Raw genomic sequence first — 21,481 nt, 5'->3', positions numbered from 1 at the left:
AGAACAGGAATTTGTAAAGGATGGAAAGATAGATATAAAGGTAAAAGATACAATTAAATATCTAGGAATAAAAATTACAAAAAATCTACACAAATTAGAGGATCAGAACTATAAAAAATTAAGAATAGAAATAAAAAGGAAATTAGAAGAATATAAAAATATAAAATTATCATGGTTCGGTAGAATCGCATTAATAAAAATGAAAATTCTGCCTAAGATTAATTTTTTGTTTAGGATGTTGCCAATACAAATATCAGAGGTTGAAATTAAAAATTGGCAAGTATTAGTGAATAACTATTGTAATGGGAATAAAAAAGCAAGGATTAATAAAAGATATTGGTATAAACCCCAAAAAGAAGGAGGTTTGGGTCTCCCAAATTTAAAATTGTACTATAATGCAAACCAAATAAGATATATTATAGATGGAATCATAGAGAAAGGGGAATTAGATTGGTTAGAGATGGAAACAACAGGAATAGAGGAAAAATTGGAAAATATATTTTTTAAAGAACTTACTATGAAAGAAATGAAGGAAATAGAAAACCCCTTTTTAAAGAATATATTAGAAATTTGGAAAAAAAATAAAGAAAAACTAATGCCAGCTATTTCACCTTTAACACCAGTTATAATGCTAAAAAAATATCCAGTAAATTTAAAGGAAGAAGTAGGGAAATTAGTAAAAGGTCAAGAAATATATAGGATAAAAGAATGGATGAAGACTATGAGGGAGAAAGGGAAAATAAAGGAGAAATTGCAAGAATCAAAATTAACTTGGTATAATTGTATTCAGTTAGAACAATGGACAAAGAAGTATGAGAAAAATATAGGAGAGATTAGAGAATACACAAAATTTGAACAGTTGATTAGGCAAAGAGAAAGTATAGAGGCAAATGAAACTTTGAAAGGGGTCACAAGTGAAATATATAAATTATCATTAAAATATAATGAGAAAGAAGATTATTTAAAGACAACATGGGAGGATGATTTAGTACAAAAAATAAATGACCACGAATGGGGGAAAATTTGGAATCAACGCCATTTAAAATTTTATTCTATACGAATAAAAGACAACTACTACAAAATAATTTGGAAATGGTATTTAACGCCTCTAAGGTTAAGTCATATAAATAAGAATTATTAAAGGTTATGTTGGAGAGGGTGTCAAGAGATAGGCACTTATAGGCATATGTGGTGGGGATGTAGAACCGTAAGGAAATGTTGGCAAATGGTATTTGAGGAGATAAAAGAAATAACAAAAATTGATTTAGAATTTAGTCCAAAGATAGCGTTATTATCTTTATATGATAAAATTAACTGCACCCAAGTTATAAAGGATCTAATTACAAATTTATTAACAGCGGCGAGATTAATGATAGCAAAAAAGACCAGGGAGATTTACAAATACAAGATTGGTATAGAGAGATTTGGCAAATAGCAATTAATGATAAGTTAACTAGTGAAATTAAGTTTAGAAGAGGAATAATCAAGAGAAATGATTTCGAAGCAATATGGAAAACATTTGTACAAAAAGTTTTAGGAAAAGAAGGAGGTGTTTTACCACCAGAGGAAGAGTTACAATTCTGGAGATAGAGTAATAAGAAGATATTAGGCTCAGGGGATGGGGAGCACTTGGGGGAAGGGGGGAATTATGAAACATATATGATGAAAAGAAATATGAAGTAAAGTTAGATAAAGTAGTAAAGAATGGAATATAAAGGGATATATTATATGTATGGGGAATATAAGGTAAAAGTCTTTTTTATATATTATTGTAAGGTGAATTTAATCAATATTTTATCAATTTATTATAATAACATGTATCAATTTCATTCTACCAATAAAATAAAAATAAATAAATAAATAAAAAATAAGGAGGGAGGATTGGGAGATATAGTTCTGGAAATCACATTGTTAAAGACTCCTTGTTTTTTTGCCTTTGCCACCCTCTGAAGCTGAGCAAACGAGATCCGAACTCTGGTCTCCAGAGTCCTAGTCCAGCACCAAAAGGCTTCCTCTGAGCACTGTATTTCTAGGAAACCAAATCATGTCCTGGGTGACTCTGGAGCCCAGGGTTCGAGTCCAGGCTTGGCTGTATAAACCCACTGGATGAACTGGGGCAATAAGCCACACTCTCTCAGCCGTCAGTGGATGGATATGATGGAAAAACCACTCTGAAGAAATCTTGCCAAGGCACACTGCAACAACAGCAACAACAGCAACAACATGCTTGTCCTGACCTCAGTGAGACTTGCTTGTGAATAGACAGGTGCAGCCTTGTTCTGAACGTGTACATATGAGGATCCGCTGGTACTACTGGATCCTTATATCCACAGATGTATAGCAGGATCAAACCTATCTCCTCACCAAGGACTCTGACTGAGATCAGTGTTTATGTTTGAGCCTGTTGGCCTTAAAATGGATCCTAGATCTGAAATAGTCCCTCCAGAAAAGGGACAGATGTCGCCTGACCATCTTGTCCTTGGACTGATTCCTAAATTCCAAGATTTAGGCTGGGGAGGAGGTCTGTCCCTGCCCTCCTCTGAGGCTGAGAGAGTGTGACTTCTCCAGGGAAGAAATGAATCCTAACCTTCCCATCAGCTTCGGGGCTTAATGGATGGGATCAAGGGAGCCACCATGGGCTTGAGCCTCTGCCGAACCGTTGCCTCCACCAAGAAGGCAGTGGCCGGTGGCCAGGGCACTGTTGACTTTTCCACCATCAAGTGCTCCATGGCTGCTGCAGTGTGAAAGGCTGGGGAAACCCTTGGCTGAGCAGTTCCTATCACTACTGTGCTCTGAGGCTGAGAGAGTGTGACTTGCCCAGGGCAAGACTTGCACCTATTTCCCAATATTGTGACTGGTGTGTGTGTGCCTTGTTTCCAGGTCTTATGGTGACCTTATGGGAATCTCTGAAGGGGTTTTCTTGGCAGGTTTCTGCAGAGTGGGTTTCCCATGGCCATCCTCTGAGGCTGAGAGAGTGTGACTTGTCCAAGGCTTCAGTTCTTTTGGAAGCCTTTTTGCTTTATCTTCTAGAAGGCAGCTGAGGTGTTGCTTCTTGCACTGAAGAAGGAGAGGAACCTTCTGGCATCCAAAAGGCTAACACTCTCTGGAGTTATGTCTGATAATATGAATATATAGGATTGAAATCTGAAAAGACACACAAAAGACACACAAAGAGACACACTTCCTTCCTTTTGGCCCAAGGAGCTGGGCCTCCTTCTCACTCTAAAGCCTCAGGGAGAGAAAGAGAAGCCAATGGTCAGTTCAACTGAGGCCTCAGAGAAGGCTCTGGAACATTCCCCACAGTCACAAGCAGCACACAAAATGGCTGCCAGAATGCAAAATGGCTGCCGGAACAAAATATGGCTCTGGAAAACAAAATTTGAGTCTGGTGCAGGGGGCGGGGTCTTCCAGGTCCTCTGCCCCCATTGGCCAGCCTCAAGAAGAGGAGGAGCTTCTGCTTCTCTATTTAGCTTTGCGCGCGGAAGAGTGAGTGAGGAGAGAGGAGCAGAGTGTCAGAGGGAGAAAGGGACAGAGAGGGAGGAAGGAAGGAGGAGAGTGTAAGAGAGAGAAAGAGACAGAGAGGGAGGAAGGAGTGAGGTGAGTGGAGGGACAGCAGAGGGACAAGGCCTGGTCACTAGGCTTCACTGCTGCCCTGAGGTCTGGCTGTGCCTGGCTTGGGTCTACTGCTGCTGCTTTTCTTTGGCCGCTGCCATTAAGGAGGGGAGGAAGGAGGCCCAGCAGTCCTTCTAGGCAAGGCCCTCTCTCTGAAGGTGGGAGAGTGGGACTCCCCAAAGGGATTTCAATGCTTCTAATGGTGGCTCTCACGCAGAGATGTTATCAGGCCTGAGGGGGGGAGGATGGAGCTGCCGCCAGATCATCAATGCCACCCCCCAGTCATTCTGAGGCAGAGGCATCCAGTTTGTGTTCCGGGGGCCATTTTATCTTCAAGCAGTCATTTTGTGTTCTGGCAGCCATTTTGTGCTGCTTGTGACTGTTGGGAATAATGTTCCAGAACCTTCTCTGAGCTTCAGTTGAACAGAGGCTTCTCTTTCTCTCCTGAGGCTCCAGAGTCAGAAGGAGGCCAGGCTCCTTGGGCCAAAAGGAAGGAAGTGTGTCCCTTTGTGTCTTTTGTGTCTCTTTTCTGAGAGGGTTTTCTTATACAGAAATGGGGGGATAGTTTTAATACAAGCCTTAGTCTTCTTCTTCACAAACATTGGGCTTTGGCTTCTAAGAGGAGGACTGCCCCCCAAACAAGGCCAAAAGTAGCTCCTTTGGAAGGTTTTAAAAGTCTCCCCAGTTTCCTTATTAATAGACTTTAAGGGAAGAAGGAAGGAGGCAGACCAGACCATCTCATATTATGACCAAATAAAGATAGAAACAAACAAGAACAACAAAAATAAGGATTAGACAGAAAAGCACACTACTTATTTCTTTTAAAGGAAAACCATTATTAGGAAGGTAAAAACAAGACTTGGGTGCTTCTGCCCTTTTACAACCGACTCAGGCTGTATCTGCACCGCAGAAATAATCCAGTTCAAAACCACTTTAACTCTCCTGGCTCCATGCTGTGGAATCCTGGGATTTGTAGTTTGTTGAGGCACCAGAGCTCTCTGGCAGAGAAGGCTAAGTGTCCAAAGGTGAAATCCCAGGATTCCATAGCACTGAGCGTTAAAGACAAACCTATAACTCGCATTTACCATCCGCTGCTTCCAAACTACCAGACTAACTTTTATTTCTATCTCATTCGTTTTTGAATTATCTGTTAATAAGTAAAAAGCAAATATATATTGTTCTACTTATCCTTATCCTTACGAATCATTTATTTTCCCTCGCAGTCCTCATTTAAATTGTAAAACAGTTGATACAAAATCGCTCTCATTAGATTAAACTAAACATCATTGGGCTTTTAACCTCCCAACATACTTCTGTTTTACAGCTGTTATATTTCTTTGAATAAATTAAAACACTTCAACTTAAATTAGTTCTATCCCTAAAGTAACATTTTCCCTCCATGCTTCTGGAGATATTCAATTATATTATTCCAGTCTCCTTTATATAAATTTCACGGTTCGTTTCTAATTCCTCTTGAGAGTTTGTCCATTTCCATCATGTCCAGGAGCTTAAATATCCAATCTTCTTTTGAAGGTATTTCTTTAGTTTTCCTTCTCTGAGCAAACACTATTTTGCAGATGACAATATATAAAATAATATTTTACAATGTGTTTTGTCCTATGGATTGTTTTATTACATTAAGCAAAGAATTTCAGGTGAGGATTTAAAAGATATATTTACAATTTTCTGAATTTCAAATTAAATCAACTTCCAAAATTGTATTTCTTTCCTACAAGTCCAAAACATTTGATAGATTGAGCCCTGCTCCTTTTTACATTTCAAACATGAATTACTGCAATTCTTATACATCTTGCTTATTCTCTCTGGTGTTAAATACCATCAAAAATGTTTTATAATAACTCTCTGTTTGATGTTTTGGCTGCAAATATAGTTCAATCTGGTTTTCCAAGTGTATTCCCACTGGTCTAATCCAATTACAAAACCAAAATTTTGAGACCATCTGATCACATTTTCTTTAATAAATTCCCCTTATGTACAGATTTTAAGAATATGATTATAAAGTCTTGCTAATAAGGCATCTTTAATCAACATTATTTCCTGTTCTAGATCAGAGTCTAATTTATCAATACCATATTGTTTTTTATCCATTAGGAAGAGCTCTCTAAATTGTCTGTAAAAGAACCATGAAAGATCATTACCCTGAACATTAGGATCTTCTCGTGTCTTTATTCTATAACCAGTTGCGTCCTTTTATGAATATCTGGTATCTTTTCTCAGGGACTTCATCTCGGCCCCTTGGACACAGCTTTGGGGCACCTTTTGCTGGAAGTGACCCAAGTGCAAGACCACCAGGACCCCTGCCCACCTGATGGCCGACACAGAGGCCAAGCGGAAGGAGTTGGGCTCCCAGAGAAAGAGGATGCAGAGGTACAAGAACTCTTTGGTGAGTCGAGGTTCTTGACTATTAGTTTCATCTGTGTCAGTGCTGGGCCAGTTCATGAAAGCAAGCGGAGAACATACGCTCCCAATTTATCAGAGACAGTCCTCTTAATCCTCTGTCACCCCACTTTTTAGGGGCTTTTAAAAATGTCCCAGTTGCTCTCTCCTCCTCCCATTTCCCCCCTTCTCAGCTCACTTCAATTCCTGAGTGCCATTCAGTTTGCACCCCATCAACTCAAAAGTGGGGAGAGGAGAGGAAAGAAGGAGGCAGGATATTGCCCTTCCCAGGAGGCTGAAGGAAAAGCAAACTGTTGTGCCCTTCCTAGCTTATGTGATCTTCCTCATAAACAACTTTGGCCATCTTGACCACCTTTTGGTGTTGCTTGTCCACATGTGTCTTCCTTTTCCCATCTGTGAAATGTTGGGGGATATGGGAGAACATCTCTGGGTCTAAATATGGGGAGGGCCCAGTGGCCCTCAAGCCCACAGTGCTCCCCAGAACAGTTTTTCAAAATTAACTTTTGCCTCCAAAATGTGGCAAGAAATGTCTAAATGCACTATAATTCTTTGGTGGCTAAATGTACTGTATGTGTTGGGATAGTGAGTATCCTAATCCATCCTCTGTATCCCAGGAATGGCCTAAATTATATTGTTTATTATATTGTATATTATATTGAAAGGATTCGAGACAAACTGGATCTCGAAGGCAGTAGTTTTTTCCCCCCTTGCTGACAGAATTTAAAGTTTATTTCCTGGACTGAATTGTGAAGTGATGAAATAATATTTGGGATGGACCATGTGCTTTCCTCCCCTTTTGCTTAGTCACTCTCTGGATGAGGGCTATTTTCTGTTGCAGGTGACCTTTGCGGATGTGGCGGTCTATTTCACTGAGGAGGAATGGAAACTGTTGACAAAGAAACAGAGACTGATGTACAGTTATGTGATGATGGAGAATTATCAGAATGTGGCCTCTGTGGGTAAGGAACCGGAATCCATTGTCCTTTCTATGAAGACTCAGGTCACTTTTATGCTAAATAATCATGGTGCTATGATTCCACTAGAATTACAAAATCATAGCATTGGAATAGAGCACAAGGGCCATCCAGTTCAACCCCCTTCTGCCATGCAGGAATACACATTCCAAGCACCATCCAGCCTCTGTTTAAAGACCTCCAAAGAAGAGGACTCCACCAGGCTCTAAGGGAGTATATTACACTGTCGAAGAGCTCTTACTGTCCTAAAGTTCCTCCTAATGTTCAGGTGGAACCTCTTTCTCCATGGCTTGCATCCATTGTGGTGTCTCCTTTTCTCTGTAGCAGCAGAAAGCAAGCTTGCTCCATCATTAATACGACACTTTCCAATATTTAAACATGAATATCATATCCACTCTTAACTTTCTTTTCTCCAGGCTAAACGTACCCAGCTCTCTAAGCCATTCTTCATAGGGCTTGATGGTTTTCATATCCTTCACCAGTTTGGTTGCCCTCCTTTGGGCATTTTCAAACTTTTCAACATCCTTTTGAATTGTGGGGCTCAGAACTGGACACAGGATTATTCCAAGGGAGGCCTGACCAAAGCAGAAGAGAGTGGCACTATTGCTTCCCTTGATCAAGAAACTATACTCATATTGATGCAGCCTAGAATGACATTGGCCTTTTTAGCTGCAGCATCACACTGTTGGCCCATGTTCAACTTGTGGTCTACTGAGAGTCCTAGATCCCTTTCAAGTGTAGTTTAATTGAGATAGCAACATCCTGTAGAATATTCGAATTTGTGGTTTAGTGAGGCACTATTGCTCTCCACTTTATGAGGATAATAAATACCCCATCGTAAACTGCCAATTATCAGAACCAGCTTCTGTGCTTCATCTAGAATGGTATTGCGGTTTAGGGGGGAATTGTTAGTAGTTTAAATGTTAGTAGTTTTAATTCGTTGGTAAGTGTAATGGGGCCTAGAATGGCTTGTGGGAAGGGAATCAGTTGTGGAGGCTATTAACTTACTGGTTTGTGAGATTTGGGTGGAAGGCATGCCCCAGGGAGAGAGGCGTATGAGAACGGTGGAAGAAGAAGGCAAGAGGTACCTTGGCAGATGGGTTGGTCAGGGGCTGAAGGGGGAGGAAAGGGAGGAGTGTGGAGATAGTAAACAACGGAGGGAAAAGATTTTGACTCTTCAGAGACTGCTTAGATGTGTTAATGGATGGTTCTGCTGGAGGTTCTCAATAAACCTTTTGGTTCAAGCAAAGGACTTTTTAATTCTGAAACTTAGGATTTTGTGGGAAGGAAGCATGGAGATTAATGCTTTTCTCACCCAAGTGGTACTTAGCACATCGCTGAGCAAGTTTCCTACCCTTTTTGGTCCCTCTTCCATCCTTTTGAGGCTCTGGAGAGGGTTCTTGGGGAAAATATTTCCCTTGGCCATGCAGTGGATCAGAGAGGGCTCAACAGTGGTAAAATGGACTCCACTTCCCCAAAGGGATGCAATGGGATACTGAGGGGCAAAACATTATTCCATATTTTTAGGCAATACAATGTGGGGGTGCCCCTGAGAGCCAATATGACCCCCCCATGTGACAGTAGTCCATCCCTGTCTTAGAGATGTCTTTAGGCTGTTTTAAGGCTGGTCTCTGGTGCTTGATCCTCACCAAAATTCGTGTCCAGTTCCCAGCCCCCTTACTCTGCCTTTCCCAATGAATCATTTGTATATTGATTATCCATCCATTCTCAACAAATGGGCCTCAAAGTGTCCCTTTTATGCATCACACTCTCTGGGTGTGTGTCTGTGACAGAGAGAAGGAGGGATTGTGAAAAACAGAAAGGCAGGGAACAGATGATGAAGGTGAAATGCTGAAGCAGTACAGATGGGCAAGAGGGAAGGTTGGAGAGCGGAGGGAGAAAGGGAAGGGGCTCAGGCCTCTGGGAGCCAGGAGGGGAAGGCAGGAGCAAAGCCAGGGTTGCCTAGCTCTGTGCGGAGAGGAAGGGACCTCTGGGAAGGGCCAGGAGAGAGGCCTTGGGAATTGGGAGGCAGCCACCAACCTCACTGAATTTAAGAACTGAACTGGTGAGAACCGGCTCAGACCCTTGTTTTGAGACATATTTAGGGGTTCCATTTAGCAGTTATGAGCAATGTATATGAAGAGAGGCAATGGCAACACCTAAATTCCTTTTTCTCTAATGTTTCTTTTCCAACCTGAGCTTGCTTAGCTCCATGGTTGATTCCAGAGGCTCTTTGTCACTCAAAATTCTGGAGTCTGGGGAGGACACTCACAAGTTCTATGACAGTGATGGCAAACCTATGCCACATGTGCCAGAAGTGGCACTTTGCCCAGCCCCCTTCTATCCCACTTATCCTTCCTGCCCTCCAAGTATCCCAAATGGGGCACTTGGAGGGCAGGGAAAGGTCTGTGGGGAGGAAGAGAGGGGTAACAAACTAGGTAAAAAAGGTGGGAGTAGTGAATAGTGTGAGGCTTTGCTAATGGTAATACTTTACTTAGATGAGTGATGGTGATCCTTTTAGAGGCCGAGTGCCCAACCTGCAACTCAAAAGCCACTTATTTATTGCAAATTGCCGTGTCCCTCTGCCTTTCTAGTAGCAAACTCTGGCAAAATCTGTGTTGGGGTGATGGCACATGTGCCCGCAGAGAGGGCTCTGAGTGCCACCTCTAGCACGGGTGCCATAGTTTCGCCATCACTGACCTAGATGGATCTCGAATCCAATTGCTGTGGGTCCAGAATGGGGCAAGAAGACAGTAACTTCAATGGCAAGTGGGGCTGGTGAGTGTAGAGAGGTGTTTAGCAATGTAAATCAACAGAGGGTCTATCTGCAACTGGACTGACGCTGAAGAACAGCCAGTTGGGACTGATATTTATACTGAAATTGTTGCTTAGGGGCAGAAACCAAGCATTCAAAAAGGTTTAAATTGCTTTAGAAAGTTTTTTGTGTGGGGAAAGAATTGTCTGAAACTGAATTAAATGCAATGGGTGCTTGGTGGAAATACTTCATCCAAAAAGGATTATCACACCGGCTCTTAGGTCCTTCTTGGCTCTGAATTCTGGTCCCATTCAAAGGCAATGTATAACACAGTCTGAAGGTGACACTCCCAGAGCTCAATAATAACAAAGCAAGAACAGAAGCAAATCTCCAGATGTAGGTATTGGCAATGCACTAACCACTCTCCACACTTAAAAATAACTCACAGAGGCAGTTGATTTCCTCCAAGTCCTTGGAAGATTTTTAGCCTGAGTTGCAATAGAAAACAAATATGTACCAGCTCTCCTCTCTGACTTTCATGAACTTCACGATCTCTTGTACACACAACTCCAACCCACATCAATCCACATGTGACCTGTATAATGTATTGGTTGTGAGTCATCTCCTGGTGCCACACAGCATGAAGCATCCTCTGCAGTTAGCTTGCATCATGCCATGTGCTCTGACTCAATTGTCTATGGCAGTCTCACAGGAAATGATGCCACTTTTAAATCAAAGTATTTTTACATATATTTGATAGAATATTTTTCAACTGTCTGACTATCTGCTTCCACTAATTTCCTTATGGCAGTTCCCCTACAATGTCTTCTTTGCTAGATCCTAGGAGTAAGGATACAATCATTATGTGGATTTAAGGCATCCAGAACAGGGTTATGCTCCAGTAACTCACACCAACTATATAAATTTAATCTCACATAGGGAGGGTGAACGTGGGGCTAAATCTTGGGGTAACACCTTCCTCTCTTAATGCTGAGATTCAGTCTTGTTTGTCATTGTCCTTGTTTACAGAAGAACTTGTCAGTCATGAGAGAGTCCACACAAGAAAGAAGTCACATAAATGCCAGCATTGTGGGGAAAAATATGCTTACGAATCAGTCCTGGTCAGGCATCAGAGAGTCCACACCGGAGAGAAGCCATACAAATGCCAGCACTGTGAGAAATGTTTTTCTTTGAAGTCAAACCTTGTGGGACATCAGAGAGTCCACACAGGACAGAAGCCATACAAATGCCAGCATTGTGGGAAATGTTTTTCTTTGAAGTCAAACCTAGTGAGACATCAGAGAGTCCACACCGGAGAGAAGCCATACAAATGCCAGCACTGTGGGAAATGTTTTTCTTTGAAGTCAAACCTTGTGGGACATCAGAGAGTCCACACAGGAGAGAAGACATACAAATGCCAGCATTGTGGGAAATGTTTTTCTTGGAAGTCACACCTAGTGTCACATCAGAGAGACCACACAGGACAGAAGCCATACAAATGCCATCATTGTGGGAAATGTTTTTCTTTGAAGTCATACCTAGTGACACATCACAGAGTCCACACCGGAGAGAAGCCATACAAATGCCAGCACTGTCGGCAATGCTTTGCTCGGAAGTCACACCTAGTAAGACATCAGAAAGGCCACACAGGAAAGAAGACACAAAATTCCCAGAAATGAACTAACATTATTTTTGTGAAGAAGGAATACAAAGAATATATTTTTATTCCTGTGGTGATAAGAAAATGCCCTTGTGATTTGTGTGTTAGGTTTGTCTGTCCATATGTCTTTATGTTTTAAAGTTATATTTTCTTAATTTTAGCTTTTAATTGCTATTAGTGTAGATCATTGCTTTAGTTTATAAATTTGACTGGGGATTATGGGTTGTGGAATGGCTTAGCTAGATAGAGGGTGGGATTTGTTGCAGCTGGCTAGAATAGTTATTTGATTGAAGGCCTTTGGAATGTGTGGGATGTTAGCTGAAGAAAGTTGGGGGGAAGATATTAACAGAAAGGGGACTAGTTTCTGGGAATGACAAAGGTAGCCTTGTTACTTGTGGGCCATTGACTGTGGGAATTGGAGGTGGGTGCTAGGTTTGGAAGAGGGTGGAGTTTTAGGTTTTGGGGTTTTAATGTATTATTTGGCTTGGGGTGGGCAGTTCTGACTTAAATGCTGAATTTCTGACCCTGGCCTGATTTAAATGGGCCTTTGCGCAGCCCCCGTCATGTGCTAGGGGTTGGCCAAGAACTTAGCGTCCATACCGGCCTCACTCCTAGCATGTGATGGGGGCGTCAAAATGGCGGCGCCCTGTAAACACAGACGCTGCCATTTTGACGTGACCGACATGTAGCGTATGCATGTCCTGGCGCCTTTGTTACACCGCAAGTGCGCCACTGGCCCCTTGCAGCATCACAAAGGCGCCACAAGAAGAACGTGCTTTTTGTGGGTTCTTTTGGTTCCGCGATGGAGCCACATGGTTTGTTCACTTTGGCTCCCTTGCAGAGCAAACCAGGGTGGCGGGAGACCGCCATATTGTTCTGCATCCCGCCAGATTGTTCATAATAAAGTTCTTTGTTATTTCAACACAATGGACTCATTGATGCATATAAGTTCTGAATTTGCGCAAAACTGACCCTTTCTTCTCTTCTCAGTCCTCAGCTCCATTCCCAGCCATATGAGCAGCAGAGGCAAACACACACACACACAAAAATACACTCTCAGAGAGACAGATCTGTATGTACAAAGCAGAGTCTTCACAGGCTTTCCCTCCCGAGTCCAGCTTCGCAGCTTGGGCTCCATTCCGGAAGGAAGGAAAAAGGAAGGAAGGGTGTAGTCCTTCCCTTCTTCCAAATGCCGACAATGGAATAAGCAGCAGCAGCTAGGGCTTTGCCATCCCTGCGCATGCTCAAGAGGGGCCTTTGGTGGCAAATGTGCACAGTCTCAGCCCCTGAATCTGCTGCCCTCACAGCCTGCTCTGAGGGAGGGAAGTGGGGAGAGCCCTCATTCATTCAGAATGGCTGGAGGATCTTCTGGGGGAGGGTGATGTAAGAAGGACGGAAACCCCGATCTCCTCCCCGCAAAGAAAGGCAGGGAGCCTGCCAGGCCTACTCTCCCTTCCTTGCCCCCTCCTCTGAGGTTTCCTTGGGGCCCAGATACTTGGGGGGTTATTTTGAGAAAAGAGGAAAGGGGGACCCTTGGAGAGAGGAGTGGCCATGGAGGGGAGGGGGATTCAAAGGTAGAAAGGACTTTGAGGAGCCCCCTCCCTCCTGGAAAGTGGGGCAGAGGAGAGACCCTCCCTTCTGATGACTCATTTAGGGAAGAGTTTTGTGCCAAATACAAAGCATCACACAGGATAGGGTTCAAGAGCATTGGAAACAACATTTTTTGTGGGGGGAGAGACGTTTTTCCTGGGGGGAGGGGGCTCTGTCTGGGTGGGGGGAAAGAGCCAAAATCTAGGCCAAATCCAAGGGGAGGGAGATGGAGGGACCCCAAAGCCCCATCTGGGGAGACTGACACTTCCCTGGCAACCTGGGAACTAGGCCTAAAGGCCCACAGGATCCAAATTAGGTATCCCCCACACATACATACCTTCCCCTTCACAACAACCCTGCAGAAGAGAACCTACAGAGAGACCCTCAGCCCCCAAAAGAACACCCTCCTCCCGGTTTTGGGAACAGGCTTTGGACCCCCTTGAAAGGATGTAGGTAAAAGGAGTAGAAGGAAGGAACGAAGGAGTGAAAATGCCAAGGGAAGAGAAGCATAAAGGGACAGCTTAAGTGGGGGAGGGATCTGGAACCTGATCCAGGCACCTACCCCCCAGAACCCATCATTAGAGCCTACCACAGATCACTGTGATGCTTTAAATGACTATTTCACAGATAATATCTCTCAGAGAAGAGCTGACTTGGATGCCAGCATTATTGCAGAGGCTATAGGTGAGGTGTCCAGTGACTCTGTGAATAAGATCATACTGGATCAAATTGAATCTGAGAGTCCTGAGGATGTAGACAAGTTCCTTAGAAGTGTAAAGAAGACAACTTGGACCCTTGCCCTTCATGGCTGGTCCTCCAAGGAGGAGATGCACTTAGGACTCACCTGAGCTATATCATAGATGCATCTCTTAGGGAGGGCTATTTTCCATCTGGCTTCAAAGAAGCAGTGGTACGGCCGCTTCTGAAAAAGCCCTCCCTAGATCCCTTGGACATGAACAATTACAGACCGGTCCCCCATCTTCCATTTCTAAGCAAGGTGACTGAGAGGGCAGTTGCTCTTCAAGTCCAAGTGGTCTTGGATGAAACAGATTATCTATACCCTTTTCAAATTGGCTTCAGGATGGGATACAGAGTCAAGGTTGCTATGGTCTCCTTAGATGATCTCCGCTTGAGCATCGACAGGGGAAGTATGACCCTGTCGGTGCTTTTGGACCTCTCAGTGGCTTTCAATTCCGTCAACCATGGTATCTTTCTGGAAAGCCTGAGGGAATTGGGGATCGGGGGCACTGCATTGCGGTGGTTTTGGTCCTATCTCAGAAGCAGATTCCAGATGGTGATGCTTGGGGACAGTTGCTCCTCCAAAAGGGATCTTAAATTTGGCATCCTTCATCGCATCATCCTGTTCCGAATGCTATTTAACATCTACATGAAACCGCCTAAAGAGATCATCCGGAGGTATGGGATGGGGTTTTATCAGTATGCTTATGACATCCAATATCTCTCCATGCCCCAGACTTAAGCGTCAACTAAGGAAGGCATCTCCCCTCTGAATGAATGTCTTGAGGGAGTAATGGGCAAGATAAGGAAATCAGATTGAAAGTGAATCCATTTAAGACAGAAGTACTTGTTGTTGGAGCCTCTAACCCAGGTATGGAGGTTTGTCTACCGCTCCTGGACGGGGTCACAGTTCCCCTAAAGGACTATGTTTGCAGTTTGGGGTGCTCCTGGTTCCTTTGCTCCAGATGTCAGCTCAGATAGATGCGACGGCCAAGAGTGCCTGTTATCAGCTTCGGTTGATACGCCAGCTGCGCCCTTTCCTGGAACCTGAAGACCCAGAAACTATGGTTCATGCACTGGTAAGCTCACATCTTGACTTCTGCAATGCGCTCTACATAGGGCTACCCTTGCAGTAAGTCTGGAAACTTCAACTAATTCAAAATATGGCAGCTCACTGTGACTATTTATTGATTGATTGATTTAGGTTCAGGTGAGCTTTATTTATAAATTCACATACAGTTATACATTTGCGATTGTACTTTCCAGTTATTTATAACTTCTGCCAGCATCTCTTGAACATACACAATATTTACAGATTGATCTTATTTACAACTTCCAATACCTTCCAATACATGTTCTATTTATTATCCTGGCATAACCTATATATTCTGTACTGATATTTTGCCCTTTCCTGTATTTTCCCCTTACATTAGAAAAGAGGTAGAGAGCAAACTCTTCAAGTGTCTTTATTTTATTTTCTGGAGTGAGATGGGCTTTTCCAACTGACTCACTTATAATTAGTATTAACTATTAATAAGTCCTTCTTTCTGGGGATGGCTCAAGCCCTTAAAGGCTCAGGCCCCTTCCTCCTCCTCCAGTTTCTCCTCTGGAGGGACTGAGCATGCTCAGTGGCAGCCAGGGCAGCCATCTTCCTTCAGGGCAGAGGGGCTTCAGTGGCTGCTACTGAGCATGCCCAGATCTCTTGAGGACCATGCTCAGTACTCTCCCTCCCTCCCTTGGTGTTTCCATGGCGACAACAGACTCTGCCTAGCAACAGTGAAGAAAACCTTTCTCAGAGGCAGAAAGACACTCCTCTGGGGGGATGACATCACTGGTGGGCAACCGTCCAATCAGAGGGCAGCTGTTGGGGAAGAAGCTTCTAGAAGGTGGCTGCTGAGACTAGAGAGGCCTGAATGGGGTTCTAGGAGGCTGTAGCTTTGACCATTGGCTGCTTAGGAAGAAGTAGGGCTCCTTCTGGGTCTCCTTGGCAGGGAAGTGAAGGTGGGGCCTCCATGGGGGACTCCCCAGTTTGGTTCCTCTGTGAGAATGAGGACTGGAGGGGAAGAGCCCCATTTTGGAGCCAGTGATGGGGGGATGGAGGGCCTTCTGTAGGGAGGCAGCTTTGGGGCTGGAAGCAAGGAAGGCCCCTTCTCCTCCTCCTCTTCCTCCTCCCTCCAAAAAGGACAGAAAGACTCCTCTGGCTGCCAGGCCTCCTCTTCCTTCGTGGGGGTCTCTGTGGGTCTATGAGATTTCAGAGGGGAATCAAAGGGTGTCTGTGTGAATATATACATCTGCTTCTGTTCAGGCAAAAGAGGACCATCTCTGGTGTTGAAGCTCTTTCCAGACTCCTCTCCAAAGGCTGGATCCTGGAGGGAGAGGGCTCTGGCTCTGTTTCCTTCATTGCAAATAGTTGGTCTTCTTTCAACTGGGATGGACATCCTATCGCCCACCAGATGTTGACAGACTACAGCTCCCATCATCCCCTTGGACAGCATAACAAATAAAAGAAGGATGCTGGGAGTTGTAGTACACTGACACCTGGAGGCCAAAAGAAATCCCATCCCTAGTTTAGGACCAAGCCTTGTGCGTAATCCCAGCTAGAGGGGTTTGGAGTTGGTTTTCTTAATGAAGAAAGAAGGAACCCAAGACAAGAGCCTTTTCCTGTTCCTTCGTCTGTTCAATTGGCTTCACTCTGGAGCAACCCTAAGAAGGAGGGAACTCCAAAGACCTTGTTATTAACTGACTGAACAAGGTCTTGGAAGCTGAAAGTCTTCCTTTCCTTGACTCAGTCCACCTCCAGCCATTCTTTCTCTTTCCTGATGCCTTCCACTTTACTGACCATCCTCCTTTTTCCCAGTGAGTCATGTCATCTAACTATCTGCCCAAAGTACAATAGCTTCATTGATTTGTTTGATCTTCTAGAAAAGGTTGAGGCTTGCTTTGCTCTGAGAGCCATTGAATTCTATCTTTGGTGGTCCATGGAAGACTGCATAAGTGTTGCACATCTAAAACACCTCCATTTGTACTTTCTGCAGGTGTGCAAAGAACCAAGATGGCCTCCAAAGGAAGGAAGAGAGGAGAAACTACCCTCAGTTCCTCCTTCGAGGAAGAAAATGGAGGAAAGAAGACCTTGGGACAGTAAATGTTCAGCCCTCCTTTTTTGAAGTGGAGCCATTGGGAATTTGAGAGACTGGGATGCAATGGGGGTCAGTTATGTACAATCCTCTGTCTTTCACTGATTAATTGATCCGTGGTCCCGGCCTTCTTGCCCTTGCTTCCCCTCCCAGCCAACCAGAGCCAAGGATGGATTGAGGGATTGGGATTCCAGCCAACCAGAGCCAGGGATGGATTGAGGGATTGGGATTCCAGCCAATGATGGCCCCTCAGAGTGTCCTCAGGAGGACTTCTTCTGTTCCTGCCTTTGTCCTTCTGTGGAAAATTGATTAAGGGAGAAAAAGATGACAAATGCAATGAACTTTAAGGGAAGGTTATTCTTGGGGTATCTTTCCCCTTTTTGTTGATTTGTTTTTAGTGGTTTTAATTCCGTGGAGAGTTTGTTTAATTGGGTTTTAGGAATATCCTTTTGAGGTCTTTACTTATGTTTTTGCATATTCTTTGGTCAGCATTGGTTTTAATTCTTCTTAGCCACTCCTGCAGTCCCAGGGCTGGGGAAAAGACAGAAGGTGGGTGGGTGGAAGAATGATGGTGAAAGCAGAGGAGGAGAAGGATCCACTCTTCCCAGAGCCACCTCCAGCTCTGTCCTGTTTTGCCCTTGCAAGGCTAGCCAACCCTCAGTCCAGAATCTCAGTGTTTCAAGCACTGAGTGAAAGGGAGAAGGGATGGTTGTCTCACCAAGTCCTGTGTAGCAAAAGCATTGGTGGTATAATCCAGTCCATGTTCATCACGAGGCTTCAGTCATTCCAGTCCATCAGGGTCAAAGGGGAAATCTGAGAGTCCTCCAGGTCCGAGCAGAATTCCAGGTAACAGGCATTCAGCCAACATTCAAGGCAAGAGCAAGGTGTCTCCCAAGCACCACGGATGGTTCTCAACCATGCTGGACGAGGGAGGTGCTGGGATATTTCTAACCCATCTGGGTCTCTCATGTTCTAGCTGTTGGCTTCCTACTTAACCATAGAGAATGCCCTTGTCTCTCTTTTTCCTGGGGTCACTCTGTGGGAGTAGGCCCCAGTCAATCTGGCTCAGGAGGAGGGAAACCTTGCTGCTGGGAACCTGACCCTGGGACTGGCTGCAGGCTTACCTCCGGAGGATCTAGACAGTGGCTGCAGCCCTGGCTTATCCCTGGGATCTCAGCCTCCACCTCAGACTCAGAGGACAGGCCTGGCTCCTGGCGGCAGGACATGGCAAGCCCTCACCTGGAGCGCCACCTTCATTTCAAACCCCAAAGGGGGAAAGTTCCCAGAGACCTTCCCTGCAGAGTCTTGTAGGGCCAATTGGCTGTGAGGCTTGAGGTGCTTCTGGTGAGATGCAGTTGTAGGGCAACACATTTGGAAGGCACCCATTTGGGGAAGAGGAAGAGAGAGGGAGGTGTGGCAGAAAACAGGAGCCGGAATCACCTGTTCCTCTGATAGAACTGGATTGCAGCTCCCAGCAGCTTCTAGCAAGCATGGCCAATGGTGAGGGAGAGTGGGAGTTGCAGTCCATCAACATCTGAAAATCTACCTGATTCCCATCCCTGTTGGAAAGGCTGGGTTGCTTTTAAGGAGTTTGTGGGGGGTGGCTTGCCCCCAAATTTGTTGGGCAGTCAGCTCAGGACTGGCATCTCTGCCAGGATGATGTTCCTGCCACCCTCAAGCTTGACCTCGCCTGAGCCAGGGAAGAGCTGCCACACTCAGAGGCATTCCTAGTATATTTGTGCAAATCATTCATCAATCATCCCTCTCTTCCACAGCCTTTTTGGGTCCAGCGGAGCTGCTGGACAAGCAGAAGAGGGCAAGGCTCTCTTTCTCTTGCCAGACCCATAACCTCAGCACCCCTTCCCAGCAGAGTATCAGGTGACACCCCCGCACCCTCCTGGCAATGCCCTTGGCCATCCTTCTGGCCTGGGCCAGTCAGGCCTGGACCGTCTCCCTTCCTGATCTCTCACACCAAGTTATAGTCGGTGCCCTGACTGAGGGCTCTGGCCAGTGCTAGAGGAAATGCTTGCCTTTGCGTGGAATGGGAATCTCTGGCTTCAATAATCTTATTCAAATAAAAGTACTGTCAGTCCTCGGTATACGCTGGGGTTTGGTTCCAGGTCCCACGGTGGATGCCAAAACCCATGCATGCTCAAGTTACAGTGGACCCTTGTTATACGCTGGGGTTTGGTTCCAAGATCCCCTGTGTATTACAAAATCTGTGTATGCTCAAGTGCCATTCAATACAATGACATAGCAAAATGGTGTCCCTTATAAAAAATGGAAAATCAAGGTCTGATATTTGAAATTTACACTTTTTTTTTAACATTTTCAAACCGTGTATGCTTGAATCTGTGTATAAAATAATCCATGTATAAGAAGGGCTGACTGTACCTTAAATACAAGGGCATACTAAAATAGTGTCCCTTAAATAAAATAAAATAAAAAGAGTTACTTTTTGGAACTGATAAATTTTGACAATATTTTCAAGGTCTGGATGCTTGAATCCATGGACAAACATCCGTGGAAATTAGCTGGGAAACAAAGCAGTCCCAGATTGCAAGCAGACCTCTAGAAATTGCCTTTGGCATCCCAGGGAGCCTTGCCAGCTGGTCCAGAAACATTATATCTAAGCAGAAAGGCAGACTAGTCCATCTTCTGGGATTAAGCTGGAGCCACGTCTAGCCAGCAAGAAAGGTCTGAAAGAGAAACAGCATGGTGCCATGGACTGAGGGCTGGACTAGGACCAGGAGGCCAGGATTCGAATCCTCACTCAGCCTTGGAAATCCATGGATGAGCTTGCATATATCACACTCTCTCAGCCTCAAAGGAAGGCTCTGCTGAATAAATATGGACATAAAAGAGACCCCCTACGACTAAGTATTATACAGTGGTTTGAGTATTGGCCTAGTACTCTGAGAAAACAAAGTTTAAATCCCCACTCGGCCATAGAAACTCACTGGCTGCCCTTGGGCAACTTACACTTTCTCAGTCTCAGAAGAAGGCAATGGTAGCAAGGTTTTTACCAGAGGACCTCAATGTGTGGGGCGGATTGTATGGGAGAAAGCGATCCCGTAAGTAAGGTTATAACCAAGACCTTGTACTGTGCCCTGGAATTAATAGGCAGCCAATTAAGAGATTTTAATATAGGTGTGATATGGTCACCTCTAGATCTTCCAGTGACCACTCTGGCAGCCATATTTTGGATTAGTTGAAGTTTCCAGACTTGGTACAAGGGTAGCTTAGGTAGAGCGCATTACAGAAGTCAAGACGTGAGGTTACAAGAGCATGCATGATAGTTTTCGGTTGTACAGGTTCCAGGAAGGGGCGCAGTTGGCATATCAACCAAAGCTGATAACATGCACTCCTGGCCATCGCATCTATCTGAACTCACATCTGGAGCAACGGATTCAGGAGCACTCCCAAAGTGCAAACACAGTCCTTTAGGGGAAGTGTGACCCTATCCAGGACCGGTTGACAAACCTCCATACCTGGATTAGGATCTCCATCAAGTACCTTGGTCTTATCTGGATTCAGTTTTAATCCGTTTCTCGTCATCCAGCACATTACTGCCCCAAGACATTCATTCAGAGGGGAGATGCCTTCCTTAGTTGATGCAGAGGTCTGGCGCATGAAGAGATATAGTTGGGTGTCATCAGCGTACTGATAGCACTTCACTCCATGTCTCCAGATGATCTCTCCCAGCAGTTTCATGTAGATGTTAAACAGCATTAGTGACAGGATGATGCCCTGAGGAACAGCAAATTTAAACTCCCTTTTAAAGGAACAACTGTCCCCAAGCATCTCTGTCTGGAATCTGCTTGAGAGATAGGACTGAATCCACTGTAATGCATTGCCCCTGATCCCCAATTCCCTCAGGCTTTCCAGAACGATACCATGGTCGATGGTATTGAAAGCCACTGAGAGATCCAAAAGCTTCAACAGGGTCACACTTCATCTGACGGTGTTCAAGCAAAGTTCATCTACTAAGGCGACTATAGCATTCTCGACTCCGCATCCCATCTTGAAGCCAGTTTGAAATGGATCTAGATAATCTGATTCTTCCAAGAATGCTTGGAGTTGAAGAGCAACTTCCTTCTCAATCACCTTGCTTAGAAATGGAAGATGGAGCTGTAATTGTTCATGTCCAAGGGATCTAGGAAGGGCTTTTCCAGAAGACGCTGAACCACCGCTTCTTTTAAGCAAGATGGAAAATAGCCCTCCCTAAGAGATTCATCTATGATACATCTCAGGTCAGTCCTAAGTGCATCTCCTCCTTGGAGGACTAGACACGAAGGGCAAGGGTTGAGAGGGCAAGTTGTCTTCTTCACATTTCCAAGGAGATTGTCCACGTCCTGAGTACGCACAGATTTAAATTAATCCAGTATGATCTTATTCATGGAGTTAGTGGACACCTCACCTATAGCCTCTGGAAGAAGGGAAGGAATACGCCCTTTCTTCCTTCCTTTCGGAATGGAGCCCAAGCTGCGGAGCTAGACTCAGGAGAGAAAGGCTATGAAGACTCTGCTTTGTACATATAGCTCTTTCTCTCTCAGAGTGTGTGTGTGTGTGTGAGTGTGTGTGTGTGTGTGAGTGTGAG

General features: G+C 44.6%; 2 protein-coding genes across 4 annotated transcripts in view; both read left to right on the top strand.

Moving 5' to 3' along the window:
* Positions 1 to 21,481, top strand: part of LOC149301645 (uncharacterized) — a 337,309-nt gene that overhangs the window by 83,225 nt on the left and 232,603 nt on the right. The gene's annotated exons all lie outside the window — the stretch shown is intronic.
* Positions 1 to 21,481, top strand: part of LOC149301646 (uncharacterized) — a 140,828-nt gene that overhangs the window by 13,941 nt on the left and 105,406 nt on the right. The window contains exons 1-4 of one of the 3 annotated variants that reach the window (XM_089484142.1): positions 3,404 to 3,597; positions 5,851 to 6,016; positions 6,869 to 6,989; positions 10,789 to 12,346. In XM_089484142.1, the coding sequence (XP_089340268.1) occupies positions 5,942 to 6,016; positions 6,869 to 6,989; positions 10,789 to 11,438 (846 nt within the window). In that variant the 5' untranslated portion in view covers positions 3,404 to 3,597; positions 5,851 to 5,941 and the 3' untranslated portion in view covers positions 11,439 to 12,346. Of the gene's footprint in view, positions 1 to 3,403; positions 3,598 to 5,593; positions 6,017 to 6,868; positions 6,990 to 10,788; positions 12,347 to 21,481 lie in introns of those variants that run through there. The other 2 variants (XM_089484143.1, XM_089484144.1) reach the window with 2 other exon arrangements.

The sequence above is a fragment of the Sceloporus occidentalis genome, unplaced genomic scaffold (assembly GCF_023333645.1).
Source record: "Sceloporus occidentalis isolate IW3139 unplaced genomic scaffold, rSceOcc1.0.p SCAF_21, whole genome shotgun sequence".
NCBI classification, from domain to species: Eukaryota; Metazoa; Chordata; class Lepidosauria; order Squamata; family Phrynosomatidae; genus Sceloporus; species Sceloporus occidentalis.
The sequence above is the reverse complement of the archived record's forward strand: the minus strand, read 5'-3'. Positions and strand labels throughout refer to the sequence as shown.